This window comes from Aplidium turbinatum, chromosome 9 (assembly GCF_918807975.1).
Source record: "Aplidium turbinatum chromosome 9, kaAplTurb1.1, whole genome shotgun sequence".
NCBI lineage: Eukaryota > Metazoa > Chordata > Ascidiacea > Aplousobranchia > Polyclinidae > Aplidium > Aplidium turbinatum.
Window position 1 is genome coordinate 10,157,785 of NC_137480.1, and position 19,831 is coordinate 10,177,615.

Genomic DNA, 19,831 nt, shown 5'->3' on the forward strand with positions numbered 1-19,831 from the left:
ACTGTGCAAAAGTTTGACCGAACATGTTTTGATCAGGAAGTAGGCTAGCCTACTGCCGATGGAACGTACCTGTCCAGTCAACAAACTTGTGGTTTGAATTGGTAAACATTCACTCGCTCTCCTGAACCAGGAATCGATGCTGCATAGTAGGCTACGATAAGATAATCACCATCAACTATTTCGAGCTATGATTTGACTAGCACAGACCATTGCCAATGGGCTATTGTTTTTAAAGTTCTTGGTGTAACACGACCTGGAATCCAACGCAAATTTAGCCAAATGCATTGAGCAGGTAGCCTACTAGTCATTCTCCGATAGTAGCCTAACAACTTGCTAGTTAGTGAATTTTACACAAAACTTCATGTTAATAAATGGCTAGGCTATCGAGGTAAAACGGATGCACATAGACCTGGGCCTACTTGAATCAGGAATCACAGACCACGTCACGATACAAAGACTGTGGCGTGGACCACGGGATGATTTTTAGGGCGCGAAAACTTTCAGGTTGAACTTGAACAAGTTACCTTCAGTTAGGCAAGTTACCTACAACTTACAGCACATATAGCAATTTATGTTTTTGAAACACTGTGAAAAACCTCTTTTGTCAGATAATTTTTTCAGATACTACGTTTACGAAGAGGTGTCTCATTTGAGGGTTAGGAACCTTATTGGGAAGTAGCCTACGGTGACTAAATTATTCTCAAAATGGCCCTGAAGGAAATCATTAGTATGAACAAAAGTGGGTCTGAGTAAAATCTGCAAAAAGCGTGGAGTTTCTTAGTTATTAAACGATGTTTCTTTTTTCTCGCAAGCCTACTTTGCCTTGCAACAATCTGTAGGATATGATTGTGTAATGATGTACGAGCTAATTATTGTCAACCGCTCAATATTGATCTATCCAACCGTAATCACCAAACCTTAATTGTAGCCTATGGTAGCTATCGACAGTCGACACGTTATTTATGCTTTCAGTAATGCTGCTGGCAGGAAATTAGGATGGGATATCTTTGGGTTGGCCCAAATTGTATGTGACCCCACTTTTTACCGTATATAAAGTCATATGACGGTTCACAGTAGGAACATGTTCATAAATCAAAGTAGGCTAGGTACCAACAAATGTTAAAATGAACCTGGACTTGACTACTTTTAACAACATACTAAGGTACGTTTTCGTGTCATAAAGCACAATTTGTTAGTCACAGGCGTTTATACTTGTTAGTTTTGTTGCGGACCCAAACGGTAACGGGAAATGCATTTTCGTTTAATTTGGTAGGCAGGCTAACCACTTTTTTTAATACCAGAAACAAAAAGATTCAAGTTGATTAATTGGGCCTAAACACATTGCCGCTAGGTAGCCTAACAACTAAAACGTTTGGTTTACCTCGCTCGTAGCCTATGCACACTGTCCTTTCGCGGTTTATTTATTGAGTTTGCATAACCACGAAAACACAACAACTGTAGGCTATTTCTGCCCTTATAACTAAGCTTAAAGCGGTTCCTGTATTTTATCCCATCGTAAATCTCCAAGCAAGTTAAACATGGAAAATATGTTTTATTCAACCTTCGAAAAATTCATCTGGTGGTTCTCAAAGGTTTTGTAACCGTAGACTTCTGTAGAAAGGTTTTGTAACCTTAACAAAGTAAGATAACACTTAAAACATCAAGACGAAGAAAGTTATTTTAAAGTGACAATGTCGAGAATTTTCTTAACATTTCGTTAGAAAAACTCCAGTACAGAAAGTAGGAAAACCGCACTTGGTATTATTGCTGAAATGAAAGCCTTGCACTTAAGTTCCAGATGCCGAATAGCAAAAACAACTGAATGCAAGCGACTTTCGTCTAATAACATAAGTTAGTTGTCGTTGTAAAAAATGGCGAAAATAACATATCGTCCCTTAAACGAAAGTTCACTTCAAAAGTACAAGGCCGCAACCATTGAGAACTTCGCATCGCTATCTTGGTTCTTCTGTTTTATTAACTGATTCTTGGTCAAACGGAACTGAACGTACCTGCAAAGCAAGAAACCAGATTGTATAATGTAATTTCTGCCCGTTGCTTTGGTATAATCTCAAACGTAACGATATTTCTATAATGTTAGTCGGCTGCGTGGACGATTGGTGAAAGCGCTTGCGTAATGCGCGACGTTCAATGTGACGTCGGTTGGACAAGTGCACGCGGTAGTATATTAGCAAGACACTTAAAGGCATGCCATTCCATAATTGGGAGCTGTTGATTTGATGATTACATGTTCCTTCGCTGCTTCCAGTTGTCTATTGTGCTGCATATATGATTCGCAGTGTACTGTATGTTGTTGAAATGAAGGTTTTTAAACTGCTCTATTGTTTATGCTATCGCGTTATGATTTACAACACAACATTGCCTTTCTGCCACGTTGTCGCAAAATAAAAGTCATAACAGTTCCTCCGCAAGCTTCAGAAATAGCTTTACTTTTTTGGTAGTATGAAAAAGGCAGTTTGTTTATAGTGTCATGTAAAACTGCTTTTCATGCACTGAAACGGTTCATCAAACTATTAGATCAAAATGCAACAAATGAATAAAGTTGAACAGATGTGCAAATAGATTTTACCTGTGTCTTTTCGCCATAAGTTGGAACGCCTATCACTTCCACAACATCGTCGTATGTCAGTGTTTCGCGAGACAATAATTCGTCGGAAAGTTTTTCTAACTTCAGCTTGTTATCTGACAGAAGCTTCTGTGTAGCGTTGTAGGCTTTAGTAACCAATTTTTTCGCTTCCTGAAACAAGAAACCCGGTAAAACTAAGATAGTAAAGGAACAAATAGATAATCACTATTAATAAAATTCACATATTTACCTTTTAAGAAATTAATCATATTCAAGTAAAGCGCGCTGTGTGCAACATAACTTGAGAATTGTAGATAAAGCAAATCCACTTTTTACGGGCTATGAGACCAATCAAAGTTCATTTTAAAGCAATGATGCGTCAAGAAATCGCTGAATTGAGCATTGAGTCTTCCAACGTGATCGCAAACTCCCAGTTTTGCATCTCGTAAGGTAATGTCGCTACACATAACTGCATTCGCACAGGTGTCGGATGTTTCCATTTATACGTTTACAGAAAAAATGCGTAAATTCCATCCTCTTTCGAGTAGCTGGACTGTGCGCATGAGAAGCACCGATTAAAACCATTAATAAGCTTTCTTTCGGCGCCCAAACGAATAAAATAAGGGTTCAACTATGACAAAGAAATAGCTATTGAAAAGTCATAAAATTTATGTTGGAAAGCAAATTTAAGTTTGTCACATACCATGTCGATAACTGTTTGTAATGCATCGCTGTAAGGTCGCTGTTGCAAGTTGCCTTCATCTTGGAAAGACAGTGGGCCAACCGCTGAATTGAAACCGAACTTTTTTACCTGAGTTGCATAAACCACAATATCTTACCAACCATACAGAAAGTATACATAATTACATATGCTGATTTTTATACATCACCTATCTGAAGGTACAATTGTACCTATGCCGCCTGTTAGCGTTGTAAAATCATGCCACCGGACGAAGGTTAATATGAGAGGTAAAGTCGGCCTGGAATGAATACGAATGACAAGCAACTGTACCATGTGGACAGAGCTCTTATAGAAAATGAAAACTGCACAATTCAGCCGAAATGTTAGATCTATTCATTTTACAGAACAGGCACTAACTTGTGCATAAGCCATGTCTGTGACCTTTCGCAAATCATCTTGTGCTCCCTGAGTCACGTGACCGAAAATAAGATTCTCGGCGGCTCTACCTCCCAAAGCCATGCACATGTTGTCAAATAGCTGCGGAAACAAGTATGTTACCACGAAAATATTTTTATAAAAAATAAGCTATTTCAAGTTTGATGCTTGAAAAGATGCACCAAATCTGAAACAGTTTCCGACATGTAAAACTGACTTGGGCAGAAGTGGATTACAATTACGACGAAGTGGTTGAAACACACACAATTACACACAATACGTGAAGAGAGATGGTAGAAAAGGATTAACCCTAAAATTGTTAGAGAAACTTGGAACGATTAATTGGTAATAGTTTTTCTATTTTGTCGTAATAAAAAGTAGAATATTTCAACGCAACGCCCGTGCACTGATAGTAAGGTAAATAATCACAAAGGCTGCTGAAACGTTCAGCCTGCTCATATATGAGCCAATAAATTACCACCGTGCGTCAAACAACCCAAAGCGTATAAAGAACACACAAAAAAAACGCAGTAAATCAGACAAAAAAAATGCATTTTTCTTACAGTTCTGCCACCCTACCTGTTCAGGGGTTCGCAAGAGTCGTTCCGATGGAAGGGTTCGCGTCACGCCGAGGGCACCGCTCGAACGGGGGATGATGGTGATCTTGGCCAAAGCGTTTGTGTGTTCCAGTAACCAGCCAACCAACGCATGGCCGGATTCATGCACTGCCACTTTCTTTCGCTCCTCAGGAGAGAGAGACGTGGTGGATTTTGGGGCACCTGGAGCCAAGTTAACCTTTATATTCATATTCCGATGACCCAAAACACAATAAAAGATAGTATGTACACATTTACCCCACAAAACAGAAATTTTCTAAAGAATAAAACACTAACCAACCACAATTTAACAAAACGGTACAGAGTTAATGAAATCCAAAACAGGCACTCCAAGAATTATCAATTTTACAGCAATACTGTATAAAAAAAAACAACATAGAAACTTAAAGGTATAACCCTAAATCAGTTCTTAAAGTCCAAAGAGGGGACAATTTTTAATGTTGACCTGCGTTATCTCACCGGTGGTTACCCGCTCCAATGCGTAGTCTAAATGCTTCCTATCCACAATAGAGTCACCTTCTCTTGCGGCGTATATCGCAGCTTCGTTGCAGATATTTGCTAAATCAGCACCTAAGAAAATAGGCTACTACTGACAACACAAATAACTGTATTACGGTAAGGGCAACCATAGGTTGGTAGAGGCTAATATAATTACGCTTAAAAGCTGCAGAAGAAAGCAAATATGCGAGGGACAAGTACAACAGTATGTGGGATGTGAGTAGAATGCTGAAAGACCATCAACACTGACCATTGCTAATCATTTGAAGGAAGTTTGACAATTGACATGTATTAATTAGATTAACAGTTTCTAACTACCCGGTTTATCAAACTCTATATTTTGAAATGCCCATTCGTTGTAGAGTTAAGGAAATCGCAAAAACCAATGTAATTACCGCTCATTCCTGGCGTTTCGCTTGCAAGTTGGTCAGAATAGTCGCTTGGCACGCCTTTCAATTTGACGTTCTGTAAGTGTTTGTCAAGAATCTCTTTCCGTTCAATCTTGGTAGGAAGATCAATTTGAATCAGCCTGTCGAACCTTCCTGGGCGCAACAAAGCCTGAGTGGAAGCAAAACAATGAAATTGCTTTTGCAAAGAAGAGGTAGTTTTAGAAGAACGACTTGTAGACGCATGACGGCACTGTGGCGCCTGGCGATTTAGACACTATTCCGAATAGTGTTATTTTCTTGGGTGCTTAATGGTTATATATTATTATAAGTCAGTATTATAACATGATATCACATATAATAGCACAATAATCTACCGTAATATATATGTCAGGCCTAATGACAATGCTTATGTCCAAAACTATTGTCATGGATTTTCCGTTTTTCAACTAGGAAGGTCAGTTAAAGGCTTTCCACATTAAAGTTTGTCAAAGATTAAAAATACAGAAAAAACTGTAAAATTGTGGCTTACTCCTAAACAATTTAACTAGAACTGCCACCTTGCTCGATGGATCGATTCGGCAAAGTTTATGATCTTTGGTTTGCTTTTTGGCACACTAAGGGTGCGTATCCAGCATTCACTGTTTGCAGTCACAACTTTCTCCATGAGACCATAAAAAAAAAACTTTCATTTTCAACTTTTGACCGTATATTATTTGGTAATACAAACTTTTCATGTGTTTAAACAAGACCTTGCCAGGTGGGATTTTGGCTATATTGGAAGAGCTAGGCACCCATATGTTTTATTTGTCTCTACAGGGTACCACATTCTCTAACCTTAACAAAATATTCCGTGTTGTAGCGAAATTATACCGTGATATATCCAGAACGCAGTAAAATATACTTCAAGCGTCTTAATTACCCGACGCCACAGTGTGGGTGCTTACCTGGCATGCGCATACAAGTGGTCCCCTACTTTTTGAGTTAATTGACGCCTATACTGTCTTTGATAAAACAAGAAACATTGAATAACAAAGAGTAAGTTATATTCCATTTTAAGGCAACCATTGAAAATTGAAAAAGTAGCTTGTCAACGTCAATTTGCATTAAAATTAGCAACTAAAAAGAGAATTGATTTCTGAACTCCTTTTTGTTACAAAACGTTGATAACATTTGATAGTTTTTGTGGGATCATGATATCTATGGTAACCTGTTAAAATTACGTTTCAGCCAGTGCACTGAGAAGACGTTAGGTTATAGCAGTAACCTTATCCAAGATGTCGGCCCTGTTCGTAGAAGCGAGGACAATAACTTGGTGTTGCTTGCTCAACATTCCATCCATTTCCACCAAAATCTGATTTAAAGTTTGATCTTTTTCCGACGAGGCGGATGAGAACTGTTCCGTTCCGGATCGCTGAGCACCCACAGCATCTAATTCATCGATGTATATTATGCAAGGAGCCGATTCGCGGGCTTTCTGCAACAAGAGTACATATAGACAATTTTGGAATGGAAAGGTTTCTCCAGATCACAAGTGAACCTGACCTGTTATTAGCGCAGTACATGTCACAATTTGGCACCGTGTGTTAACTGCCTCCGAACTACTTAAATTCTCAAATATTTAGATATTAACTCAACACGGTGTCGAACCCAGGAGAACTGCTGCAGAGACAAGGAAGTAATTACAAGGTCACTACGTCGGTACACATAGCCTATAACTAAATTTAATAAAAATAATAGACAAAACAAAAATGAACTTCTTGTGCTACTGAGTAAAAGAATTTTATGCAACAAAAGTAGTCCACAAAAGAGCTGTTGTGTTAACAATTTTTTTTTCTCTTTATTCACCTCAAAGACTTGTCGGATCCGACGAGCCCCCAACCCTCCGATCATTTCCACAAAATCCGAACCTGCCTTGGCGATGAAGGGTACATCGCCTTCAGTTGCCACAGCTTTGGCAAGCAATGTTTTACCGACCCCAGGAGGTCCAGTCAAAAGGCAACCGTGAGGCATTTTCGCACCGAGCTTCTTGTAAATGGCAGGATTCTATCAATTTCAACATTGTTCTTGAAGAAGACAAAAACGCTTGCCAGTAGCTAAATAACTAGATACACTTCAAACAGTTAAATACTGGAGGTTAATATCATAAAAAGTAAAACATAGCGTTGTGACTTGGATAGTAGCTACCCCCAGACAGCAAATCAGTCGTCTACAGACGTTTAATCAATGTAAAAAGTGACTGATTTGCTGTCTGGGCCGTTATTCATCAGTAAATCCTTCGGAGAATGGAATACGCAACGCGTTTTCGTTGTGCAAAAGCTAGAATGCATGATCTTTTGTCCGCTAGTTCAACTTACAAATTTCATGCCACATTTTTTTGTGAAAAAGTAACCTTTCTTTTATTTCAATAAATTTTCATTGAACACTCGACGTGGATGGAATCTACCAAACAATCTTTCGAATATCCTTACCTTCAAAAATTGAACAAACTCCATAACCTCCTGTTTGGCTTCATGCATTCCAGCTACGTCGGCAAATTTGACATTCGTTTTCTTCGCATACCCAACGTCCGTGTCGAACATCTGATAACGGTAGTTGGCTTCAGCGTTAATCAACAATAATATTAATTCCTGTTCGCTAAAATTCTAATTGTATGTTTCGGTTCCAAAAAATCGTTCAAACTTGGCATAAAAAAAATTAGATACGGTACGTTTCAACGTAAAATCTACGCTTCAACGTCTAAGGACTAGGGACAGCGATGAAAAAAAGCAATCTTTGTTAGGTGGGCACGTGATGTCCACAGTAAAACCCTAGCACGCTAAAGATACATGAACTGGTGTGAAGCAACAGGATTCAATCAAAACTCACCTTGAACATGCTACCAGGGTTAAAAGGATCTCGCGGGGGAGAGCTGGGTTTATTCTTTGGTACCTTGATATTCACTTTCCGTGAGTACCGGAACATAACAATGCTGGTGATGAGCAGAGTAACACCATATAAGGCAAATATAGGTATGTTGCTGAGCAAGCCTTCTTGATATCTGAAATGTTATTAACAAACTTCAGTTGGTGGCCTGATATGTTAAGTTGTACGACAACGAGCGAAAGATTTATTACATTGTAACTGGAACAAAATTGCCAGGATCGATTCCAAGTTTTCTTTCTTCATCGCGTAATTTGTCTTCAATGTTCTGACCACCTTCAACTGATACTTCGATTTTGCTCACCTGCAAATCGAAATAAACCAATTATAATAAAACTGATGCAGAAGAGAATACATTTTATCACAAATATCACTAATGAAAGTTTAACTGACGCAAAGGTAACAAATGCGTTAATACATATATTTTTAACATCAAGAACTCAGACCATTAAGAATTCATTGAACAGAAGATGGTTATCAAAGTGGTCTTGGAAAAGAAACCGCACATCATGAATATTCGCTATCAATTGGCCACGGATCATAATCCAATGACTGATCTAATATTTACATTCAAGATTGACATTGACAAATGGACAAAAATGAGATAGCTTAAAGCAAGTTGCTATAAATTGATAGACTAATATCAATTCATAATGAAGTTTCTTAAATAGTATTTTATCCCTCAAATAATAATGAAGACAAATCCTCTTTTGTGTTCTACTCACTCACAGTTTTGTTGTTGAAAGTAGCACCATTATGGAGTAGGGCAATCGCTTTGTCCCGTTTACCGTTGCTTTCTTGGATAAACACACGCATCACTTCGCCAGATGACAGGATTTCACGTACAAATAAATCCCATCTCATGTGAACTGGGTGCTGACCGATCACTGTATCAAAATGAAATTTTGCTTAAATATTATTTGGTATGGCAACCACATTAGATAAATTCATGATTTTACTACATTGTAAATAGAGAAATCAACAACTAAAATAGAAGTATAACATGATACAACTACCACGAAGAAGACAACCAGCAGAAAAGTTCAATACAGTACAAATACCACTAATCCCATAGTCGATTTGCTTTTTATGAGTTTATTGGACAAAGGTGATTATTCAACCATCTTATGTTTTGGGACTTGAAAAACTTATGCAATAAAACATTTTTTTTTCCTTCAACCAATTTGCGATTAACAAGGTTCATATGTGTTTTTACTTTTTTGCATCAAATAGCTCAAAAAGTTTGCAACTTAAACTAAACTTTAACAAAGTTATAGTAAGCCAAAAATGAAAATTGACTGCATACGTGATTGAATAAATAATGCCATAATTATGACTGTAGCTCCACAAAAGCCAATAAGCACTGATGCAAGTTTAAAGTTTCTTGGCTTTTCTTCATCTCTATTCTCCTCCGACTTCTCCTCGAACAAGCAATTGCTGGTTCGTAAGGCCCTTGTTTGATCTAAAATGTAATCAAAACAACTTTATTACATTAGGGTAAATTGGCTCTGTTCAGATAAGTTCATTTTACAACATTCAAAGTGCATGAATTATAAAAATTAAAAGCTCACTACCATTAAATATTTTATCCTCTCAACTTTTCAAGCTAATTATGAAAACGAAAATGTCAATGAAGTCCAGTTAAACCTTGCACAGTGTTTTGATTTTTTGTAAAGCTTGTTTATCTGATAAGACGCTTGTTTATCTATTATATATATAGTTTTTAAGTTTGCACTCAATGTCCATTTTCAATATTTTTCAAGTTCAGTTCTATAATTTTCTATCAGTTTTATGTTCATTAAAATATTAAAACCAAAGAACTTAAAAAATTAAAGATATAAAACTTAGGCTTCAACTCAGAACTTGGTGCATGTGTTCTGCAAAAATTTTTAGCTTTAAGTATGTTTTTAGATTCACTTTGGTAGCGCCGCTACTTGTTTGGTAGCAATAGCGGCACTGCATTTTTATAGAGTAGCAGCTGCAGTAGTGACACTAGTTTTTTCCCAATGTACAGTGGTAGCATAGGAGCGCTACATTTGCTCCAGATATACTTTCGCTACTTTTCAATTTGAAGTAGAAAAAATGAATTGCTGTTAGAGGTTGTTGATGGAAATACTGGAGCATATGAATAAAGTTAGAAGTTTTTTCATTTAGAAATTGTTTTCCGTAATAACATTGAAACGGCAGTGTAAGCAATGTGACACTCAAAGGTGGCATCATTCAGTTCCAAGGTTATTTTGATTTCACAAGGTACGTGAATAGAGCTTTCCAGGGTCAGTTCAAGACAAAAGTAAAGAGTAGAAGTAGCGATGGCGCACTACTTTTCATCAACTGGTTGAGAGTAGCACTGATTTTTTACCTTATTGTAGTACTGTAGTAGCGAAAGCATGCTACCTTCAAAGTAGCAGATGCCAACCTCTGACCTTGATTCTTATTTTTACTATTCTTCATACCGAGCTGCTGCACTGCAACAAAGAATTTTTTTTCCAAAATAAAAATGCTTTTTCAATTTCCATGTTTAGGTTCAGAGACTTTTACTTTTCTGAAAACCAAGTGGTAGACAAAACCACAGGAAAAAGAGCATCAGTTCAGTTGTTGTTTGTTTTTTATTTCTGACCATCATATCAAAAACAATACACGTCAACATAGCAAAGGTCGAGAAAAAGGTAGAAACAACAAAACGCGAACGTTAAAACGTGCTTGTGACCGAAGTAAGTTATTGAGTTGAGAACTTTGGCACGTCGCAACACCTTCAGAAAAATTTAAGATATAATGAAAAAAAAAAAACTGTTGCAAAAAATAAAAAACATATATTTAAGCTATAGCTTTATTAGCCCAAATAGCTTTAGCTGATATATTTAAGATTTGTATGGACAGTTGCTATGAAGATCGGCCATGGTGAATTAACAAGAGTGCTGATGGTCATGAGGGGAACACGTCTTGATGCGTTTAGCTCATAGCAAAGAAGAGCAAGGCAGGCAAAGAAAACCCCACAAAGAAATCCTAACACGGGCAAAGCCATTTCAAGCGCAACGCACCAGGCCTTGCACGACTCACAAAATAGATACAACTTGGCGATACGAATCAATGACGAAAACAAATAAAACAAACTAGCAAAAACAACATCATCATTTTGCGGAATTCAATTTATACTCAGAGAAGTTATGTCTTGAAGATATCAAGCGTGTTTTGATATAAAGTTGCGTTGATAAAGCGATAATTTTATTCCCCAGTCAGCTAAACTCGTCACCTCCACACCGATCCAACGCTAGCAACGTTGAATTAATGCAAAAATGACAATTTGCTATCACCAACATTGGTAGGTTAATCCACCAGTGATATTCAAGCGGTGGTTTGCCAAATACTTTCATTCCATGAAAGATCGTCAGGATCTCTACAAGAAATTATCGATTTGACTAAATGTTAGATGGAACAATGGTTGAAAATCACAACAGCTTCACATTTGTCTTTCTGCAGTTCTGCCTGAATATCAACTTTGTGCTCACCCAATCACGCCCAGATATCAGACTAAGAAAAATCTGAAATTTACTAAAGTTTTGTTGTGTTGTTTTATTGCATCATTAGTTTCATTGCAAATCACTATTGCAACTATTGCAAATCAAGTGAATATCTGAATCTTCTGCTGCATACATCATTGTTAACTTATAACTAGGGCCACCAAGTTATCAAGTTTTTGTTAACTAGTCAGTGGGTCCAAAGTAGTCGAACCACACTATGCTCAGTTATCACCAAGTCTCTAAGATACGGAAGGCAAAAATAATGTTAAACTAGCATTACAAGCAATTGTAAATAAATCACATGGTAGCCTGGGTTTTTTTTTTCGCTGAAAATTTTTGGTCATTTGTCCGAAATGACTTGAGAAAAGTCGGTCATTTTTTCTGATGAAAATATTTCCTTTCAAGTAGCTGATACATACCAAAATTCGGACTTCCTGACTAGCTACAACATTAAGTTTCGCTGAGAAACGTTGTCGTGGTTTATCTGAGAAAAGTTAGAACAGACAAACGTTTCTTCAACGTTCATTCATAAGCGAAACTCAACCTTGCAACACTTTTTTCGGACATTTTGACCGAATTGACTATTTTTTTCCGGACATTTTTCTAAAAAATCGGTCAATGACCAATAAATGACCGAAAAAAAAAACCCAGATGGTAGCTACCATCAACTTTCATGTACACTTGTACAGTATCATCAAATGAGATAGATAGTTACATGATTATAGCTTTACAGATAATAAACAATGTCAAAATTAATAAAATATTGATATGACAAAAAATCAAGAAAAAATGTTGTAGAATTGTTTTTTTTGTTTTTGTTTTATTATCTTTATCCTGCATTGCGGGAAGGCGGACTTGAGCGCTATGCATCGGTGTACGCCTTCCGACGTACACCTGACCCACGCTGCAGCCGACTGCAATGTCTGTTTCCGGTTGTCTACTCTATTTATATATGACTTAAATTTGGTACTACTAAGGTTGCCAGATTGGGCGCTTTTACGCCCAATTGGGCTACTTTTGATTTCTCCAGGCGCCAAAAATTCTCGTTGGGCGCGCTTTTTTGGATGGCGCCCAATTGGGCTACTTTTTTTTAAAGTATAATATAACCTTTTTATGTAAAAATTGTGTCATGTTTAAGATTTTTACCTAATTCGTAGTTATTTCATTGAGGAGGAGCATTTTTGGAGGCCTCGGTCAGGCAGGGTTACAATTTGGTAGGCTATAAAGATGCCAATTTTCAAAAATGTGCATGTTTAGGCTTTAATGTCTGGCAACCCTGGCAACTTAAGTGATCCATGTTATTATCATGAAAATGCAGTGAGTGGAAGTGGACTAGTGGACATCAGTTCAGATTTGTTTTTATTTCTGACCATCGCAACGTAAAACAATGTACGGTATGTCAACATAGCAGGGGTCTAGAAAAAGGTAGAAACGACAAAACACGGACGCTATAACGTGCATGATGCCAAAGCAGGACAATCAGTTATGGCATGGTCGCAACACTTTAATAAAGTTTTTACAAAATGTAGAAAGATGAGAAAAAAATGGTTAGTGAAGGCATTTTTTGTGTTTAGGTACCGGTACCTGTTTGTAGCTATTTTAACAAACAGTTGATTGATTGAATCTTTATCCTCGGCCTAGGAAAGCTTCTTGAATAGCTTAATCCTGGCAGTTTCGCATACTTGTAGAGGCTTTAAATTACTGACGCAGGCCCGGTCACCGAGATTGACAGAGTGAAGTTGTCGATTGTTGAAGTGTTGTCGCCGGGGAATTATCCCATCCATTAGGTGCCACTGAATGGAGAGCAGTCCTGAAAATGAGTTGCTCAAGCGCACACCCCGAGAGTCAAACCAGCGCCGCTTGATCTTGAAGCTTCTTCGTTCTTGAAGTCACGCGCTATGCGCTAACCAAGTATCATCTGAGCTATCGGGTGAATGCATGGTTGCCAATCTGTTTGAAAGATGTGAAGAACTGGAAAAACACTTAAAATTTGGGATTGATGATCAAGCGCTTCGGAATAATTTTGTATATTAGCTTATCTCTTTGCTTGGGCTCCATTTTGGGCTCTATTTTAGAACCCCCCAAAAAATTGGGCTACTTTTGGGCTACTTTTTGCATAAGCTTGGGCTCTTTTTTATTTTACCCTTTGGCAACCCTAGGTACTACCCATTACTCGAAATCGATCACTGGGTAGAGGCAATTATCGTAAAGTTTCTTGCCCAGAGAAACAACAGCAAGTGCGGGTGGCTGGAGTCGAACACGCAGGCTCTCGACTGCGAGCCCAACGCGCTAACCACTCGGCCACTCCTGCCGACAATAAAACTGCTACCACTGCTAAAACTTATTATCTTGGCAAGCTCTAGTGTAATTATGTTTTTAGGTTTCCACATTTCTATAAAGACAAGTGCCTACATTTAACATAACTTAATAATTTATTTTACACCAGTTGGGTACAAAATAGCATCACATAATTTATGGTAATACCGTACTATATATATTTAATAAGTCCGCCCCAATAGCTCAATTGGTTAGCGCGTCACTTCTGAAACGAAGAAGCTTCAAGATCAAGCGGCGCTGGTTCGACTCTCGGGGTGTGCACTTGAGCAACGCACGTTAAGGACTGCTCTCCATTCAGCGGCATCTAATGGATGGAATAGTTCCCCGGCAACAAGACTTCAACAATCGGAAACTTCACTCTGTCAATCTCGGTGACCGGCCTGCGTCAGTGATTCAAACCTCTACAAGTATGCGAAACTGCCAGGATTAAGCTCTGCAAGAAGCTTTCCCAGTCCGAGGATAAAGATTCAATCAATATGAAACACAAAATAATATTGTATTAAATATACATAGCCTTTTCCTGGTTTAACTCACAATTTGTTATGCATCCATTCATTAGAGGAGAGTAGATATCATGAAGAGATGCCCAATTATATGTCCCATACGAAAACAATTGTTTGTTGCAATGTGAACATTTTTTGAGAATACACTGAGAGTCAAGATACAACGCAGGACATGAAACAGCTCTTGTGCATTTTTCAATATTCAACAGCTTTACTTGCATTGACGGCTGGAAACATAACTTGCGCAAGTTTAAACGAAACATTTTCTTTTAAAATTTGAGGGTGACCTCAAAGGAGTTTATTCACATGTAATGTCACTCAACATAGCCTACATCTAAACAAAAAAAGATGAGTTGTTAAAATTAGTTGTGATGTACATTCAGGATAGCATAGTCTTGTGACACAAATAAATAATAATTAGGCTATGCTTTGGACTGCAAACACAGATGCAACACAATAGAAACAGCTAAGGGAGCAAGGGACACCTAGCCTTCACGTCAGCTGCACTGCTTCCAACAAGTAAAAACAAAAAACAGAGGTACCCTACTTAACACAAAATACTTGACCACCAGTAATCACTTGAAGCAAGGTAGTATGAACATAAATTCATGCAAAAAAAAATTGACTGAGTGAGGCCTGTACGATAGTTTCAAGTAAATATTGTTTTTTCTGTTGTTAAATCGGGTGGTCCAAGTAAACGCGGGCCAATTAGACGCAGTGGAATAGTGGATTGTAGGCTACCGTGCAACACGATTTGTAGCCCATCAAGCTACAGTAGCCAACACCTTGGTATGTTCCGAATCCGAAGTTCTTCACCTGAAAACAAATCGCATTTGCAACAAAAAAATCCTTTTTCTTGGAGGACATCAATAACTAATCAGCGTCAAAGTTTGCGTAAAGCTATGTAAAGATTTTTGTATGTAAGCGGCACTTGAAGGATGGGATAATTCCCTGGCAACAACATTTCAACAATCTAAACTTTACTCGGCAACCGGCCCTGCGTCAAAAGTCTCTATTCTAGAAACGTCTACTAGAAGTATGTGAAAGTACCACCCAGACAGGAAAGTAAAAACCAACTGATCTGCTCATTCTGCTGTCTGGGCAGGAATAACCCATCAAAGGCTTTGTCAATTCGAGGATAAAAATTCAAATCCAATCAATCACTTGTTCTTGTGGAGATTAAGCGATTTTTTGCGTGGCAACACTGCTTAATAGTCGCCTAAACAAACTTGTAAGTTGTAAATACCAAACACTAAAATGAAAATTTGGTATGTGTATTCCCATGAATTCTGTTGCACCAAACAACTCTCTAGTTAGATGTTGGTGGTGGCGAAATGTGCCTTTTTGACTCAAAGTCAGACTGTCAGTTGTAAGCACATAGGCTATCTATGATGAATTTGAAACTCTATCTGGTCAGCCAGGTGCATTCACTTGCATTTTTACAAGATTAACTGGTGAAGTGGACCCTCCGTATTCATGGGATTAGGGACAGTTACTTACCTTGAATTGCTTATAACCATAAATAGTTGGAACAAAAGATAGGAAAAAAGTTTTTCTTTTCTTTTTTTATTGCATTACAATTGTTTCATACGTAGCCTACATGCACGCACTCTGCAACAGCAGCAGCGCCCTTATCACTGAGGGACAAGACGAATCGCAAACTAGAAGGCTTACTGTATATTTTCAATATACTAGGCTTCTGTTTTATTTACGATAAAAAGAAACTGTTAAATGAAGGTCCATGTGCTTATTTGTGACCATCGACGTAATTATATGTCTACCGTAGCCTACTGTAAGTAGGCTACTTCACAAATTAATTATTTTGCAATTAAAAGTAATATGACAGAAAAAATTAAAAAATTTGTTTATCAATAATGTTATCACAACTTGTGTAAGTTTTATCTTTTTACGCTAACCATGTGACTTCTTATTTGGTTTTCAAATTACGTTTATAAAAACAGAGTTTTTCTAAAAATAAATAAAAAATGGCATCCTGACGTTCAAGCAGCATAAAAATAAATATGTCATCAAGAAGTGCTTTTGTCAAGGTTTGTGTGTTGTTGCTGTCATCGCATTATACACTGCGAGTTTTTAATGAATTATTTTATTAGGTGGATCGTGCAGACTTATTGTGCCAGAATGACAGTGGTATTTAGACGCATTTTAAAATTAAAACATCAATTACAAAATGCGTTATTGTAAATTTAACACATACCGTATAACAATACTACCGGTACTCATTTACTCAATGATTACACACTTAAGATTGTGAAAATATCTTTCTAATAAAAAGAAGGAGTATATATATAACTGTTTAAGTTAACAAATACGATTTTCAGAAGTCCTTAAAAAGTTGGTCGCAAATACTCCTATAGACTATAACCTGCCAAATAACTTAAGTATAGGTATATATTAATTTTGTTTCAGCAGTTAAATTTTAGTCAGATTGCATGTGCAAAAAAAACAATTGTTTTTTTGTTATACAAAAAACAAAACATGTTGCGCAAAACACGATGCACTACTACTGCTTCCATCAGTAGCAACATTGAAGACTGATAGTTTTGTGGTTTCTGTTGAACAATCCACGTCAGAGGTTCTCAAACAGTGCATTACGATGCCTTGGTGCTTGGTATTGTATCAAGTTTTCAAGGGCATTGCACACTGCACAATGATTCTTTATTTAAAATTCATTGTGGTAATAAAATGTTTATATACAAATATACCAATCAATCAATCATTTTATTTTTCGTCATTAACGCGTCCGGGACGAAAAAGATAACTACAAAATCGATATAAACCTACCAGCACGTTAACAAACGGGTAAAGGTGGCAAAACCTTGAAAGGTTTAAAACGTGCCTGAATGAAAAATATCAGTAGTTAGCACGGCCACAAAACCCCAAAAAAAAAAATAGCAAAAAATAAAACAAAAACAGAGAGAAGCACACATGCAGTAATGAATGACAGCCTAATGAAAAGTGTTGTGGATTGAATTTGCCAGTTCCAATATTGATGTGGATAAGCAGTCATAATAATAATAATAGGATGGAGAAAGAAAACCGATCATAAAAGAAACCCATTCTCAGGCAAAAGCCCGTTTCAATGTGGCCCAGGAGAGCAGGTGTTGAGCTCTTTCTATGGTTAGACTGCACATCACACAGTAGCCTAAGACGATTGAGGTTTGGTATCCAGTTTAAGTTATTGTTTCTTGTCCTGGTGGGTGATGATGTCCTGATGGTGTTGATGAAGCTCTCATCCCCTTTTGCGACCGGTATATAATAGAATATTAGAATCTGACAAAAAAAATGAATAATTAAAACAAAACCGCATATGCTAAACTTCCCAATTGTAGAGAGCCTTAACAGTGTTAGCTTAGGCTCCTAAAAAGGACAAGTTGGTTTAAACAAACTGCCATTATTAACCTTCTAAAAAGGCTTTCTGAGTTTGAGTATAAAGATTTTCTCAATTCAACAACCACTTTAATAGGCTTATGTTTGTATCCTAAAATGAATTATTTTTTTTTAATTAACTGAGTTTGTAGCCAAGTTTCTGGCTATCATCATCAGTCGTCATCTCCGCCTGCAGCAGATTGCGCATCAACATGGGTTATTTGCTTCCAAGAGTGGCGATTTTGAGCCAACTCGCCCAGTGTCGCCAAGTTGAGTCCGGTCCATGATTGGATGTTGTCTTGCCATCGTTTTGGTTGTCTGCCACGTTTTCTTTTTCTTTCTACTTTGCCTTCTGTGCAAACTTTGCTGATTCCAAATTGTGATCTTTTAGTGTGGCCGAACAGTTTGAAATTTTTGATTTTATTATTGCTGCAATTGGATGTAGTTTTGTCATAGTTAAAAAATCTTTTGTTTTCATGTGGTCAAGTAGCCTTTTGTTGGTCATGCTTCTCATGATGTAATTTTGGAAGGTAGTGAGTTTTTTCATTGTTGATGATGTCCAATTCACGCATTCTAGACTGTACAGCACGACTGGTAAACGTAGGTGTTGAAGATTTTTGATTTCAGTTGATTTGGGAGTCTATTGGATGTTAGAATATTTTTGTTCTTTTCAAATGCTGCCCAGCCTAAACCAATTCCGGAGCATGTCTTTTAGGCGCAGACAGTTAGGCGCCGGTCAAATAGGCGCGCACATGGCGTCTGGATATTTAGGTGCAGAGCATTGTGGCGCCCGTTCATTTAGGTGCTATTCCTTGTAAAGTCTGCAGATTGTATCAGCTTGGCAGGTAGGGCAATGCTTTTCACACAAAATGTTGTACTGAACAGAAAAATATGTCATGGCTTCCGTGAGTGAAGCTGCTTAAACCGGCAATGCTTTTCACACAAATTGTTATATTGAACAGAAAAATATATTGTATTTTAATGCGCGTGTTTGGCATTTATTTTTTGCTAGTCCACGTTTGCTCGGCGAAAGCTTTATCAACAAATTATTCAAGTTTTCGAACATGACTGAGTTCACTTTTAGTGAGTCAAATAATAACTACACTAAACAATAAAACATCAGTAAAAAATATACCATAGCCTATATTCAAGCAGGTGGTAGGCTTGAGTGAAGAGTAACTTAGTTTTCCGTCAAAACCCCGACTAGGTTTAATAACGAGCAAAGTCGCACCAGTATGCTTGCAACTTGTAGCCAGGTTCATAAATCATATGCCCTATAGAAATGTATCCATGTAGTAGATCGTTGTATCATACGTACTCACCACACGACCAATCCATCCATCCCGCGTAGAAGTAATTGTGAAAGATAACAGATTAAGTAAGGTTCCATCTGGCTGCAACCTGTGTTCAGGATGCATAGCAAATGTCCTGTGGAGATGTGCTAATATCAAGGGTAGTAGAGCGTTGTCTCGCACCTCATCTCCACACGTGCATTAACAAAACAACATATTTTTCTGTTCAATATAACATTTTGTGTGAAATGCATTGCCCTACCTGCCAAGCTGACACAATCTGCAGACTTTACTACGAATGGCACCTGAATAAATGGGCGCCACACTGCTTCGCACCTAAATATCCAGACGCCACAGTGTGTGCGCCTATTTGACCGGCGCCTAACTGTCTGCTCCTAAAAGACGTGGACTCACCAATTCGGTGTTGCACTGCAGTCATTCCATCGTTGGTCGCGGATAGTCGGTGGCCAAGGTATATGAATTCTGGGACTTGTTCTATTTGTTTTCTGTCGAGAGTGAGATTGAGTGTGTTGTTAGTTTTGTCGGTTGTCATACATTTGGTTTTGGACACATTTATTTGTAGGCCAAATTTAGCAGCTTGAAAATTCTGGCTATAGGCATGCTTGAAATAATTTTTATGGCAAAATAATATTAACCAGATTATCTCCAA

The 19,831-nt window shown here is 37.7% G+C and overlaps 1 protein-coding gene across 1 annotated transcript; it reads right to left on the reverse strand.

The window, feature by feature from the left end:
* Positions 1–1,518: 1,518 nt before the first annotated feature.
* Positions 1,519–14,812, reverse strand: LOC145777176 (mitochondrial inner membrane m-AAA protease component paraplegin-like). Its single transcript, XM_082588489.1, has 15 exons — positions 14,514–14,812; positions 9,431–9,586; positions 8,854–9,011; positions 8,319–8,428; positions 8,071–8,242; positions 7,674–7,784; positions 7,051–7,248; positions 6,470–6,679; positions 5,212–5,374; positions 4,778–4,888; positions 4,281–4,480; positions 3,684–3,803; positions 3,288–3,395; positions 2,588–2,755; positions 1,519–2,009 (listed from the first exon to the last, which is right to left on the reverse strand). Exons 1-15 carry the CDS (start codon positions 14,743–14,745, stop codon positions 1,953–1,955), a joined length of 2,274 nt encoding a protein of 757 aa, XP_082444615.1. The 5' UTR covers positions 14,746–14,812; the 3' UTR covers positions 1,519–1,952.
* Between the last annotated feature and the right edge of the window lie 5,019 nt (positions 14,813–19,831).

What these genes read in the sequence shown, in the direction of transcription:
- LOC145777176 (XM_082588489.1), bottom strand. Translation starts at nt 14,745, where the DNA reads ATGTTTCGTTTAAACTTGCGCAAGTTATGTTTCCAGCCGTCAATGCAA. An exon ending in GGGCCGACATCTTGGATAAG is followed by an intron (nt 5,375 to 6,469) that starts GTTACTGCTATA and finishes GCTTCCACTCAG; the next exon opens with GCTTTGTTGCGCCCAGGAAG. An exon ending in TACAAACAGTTATCGACATG is followed by an intron (nt 2,756 to 3,287) that starts GTATGTGACAAA and finishes TTCTTGTTTCAG; the next exon opens with GAAGCGAAAAAATTGGTTAC.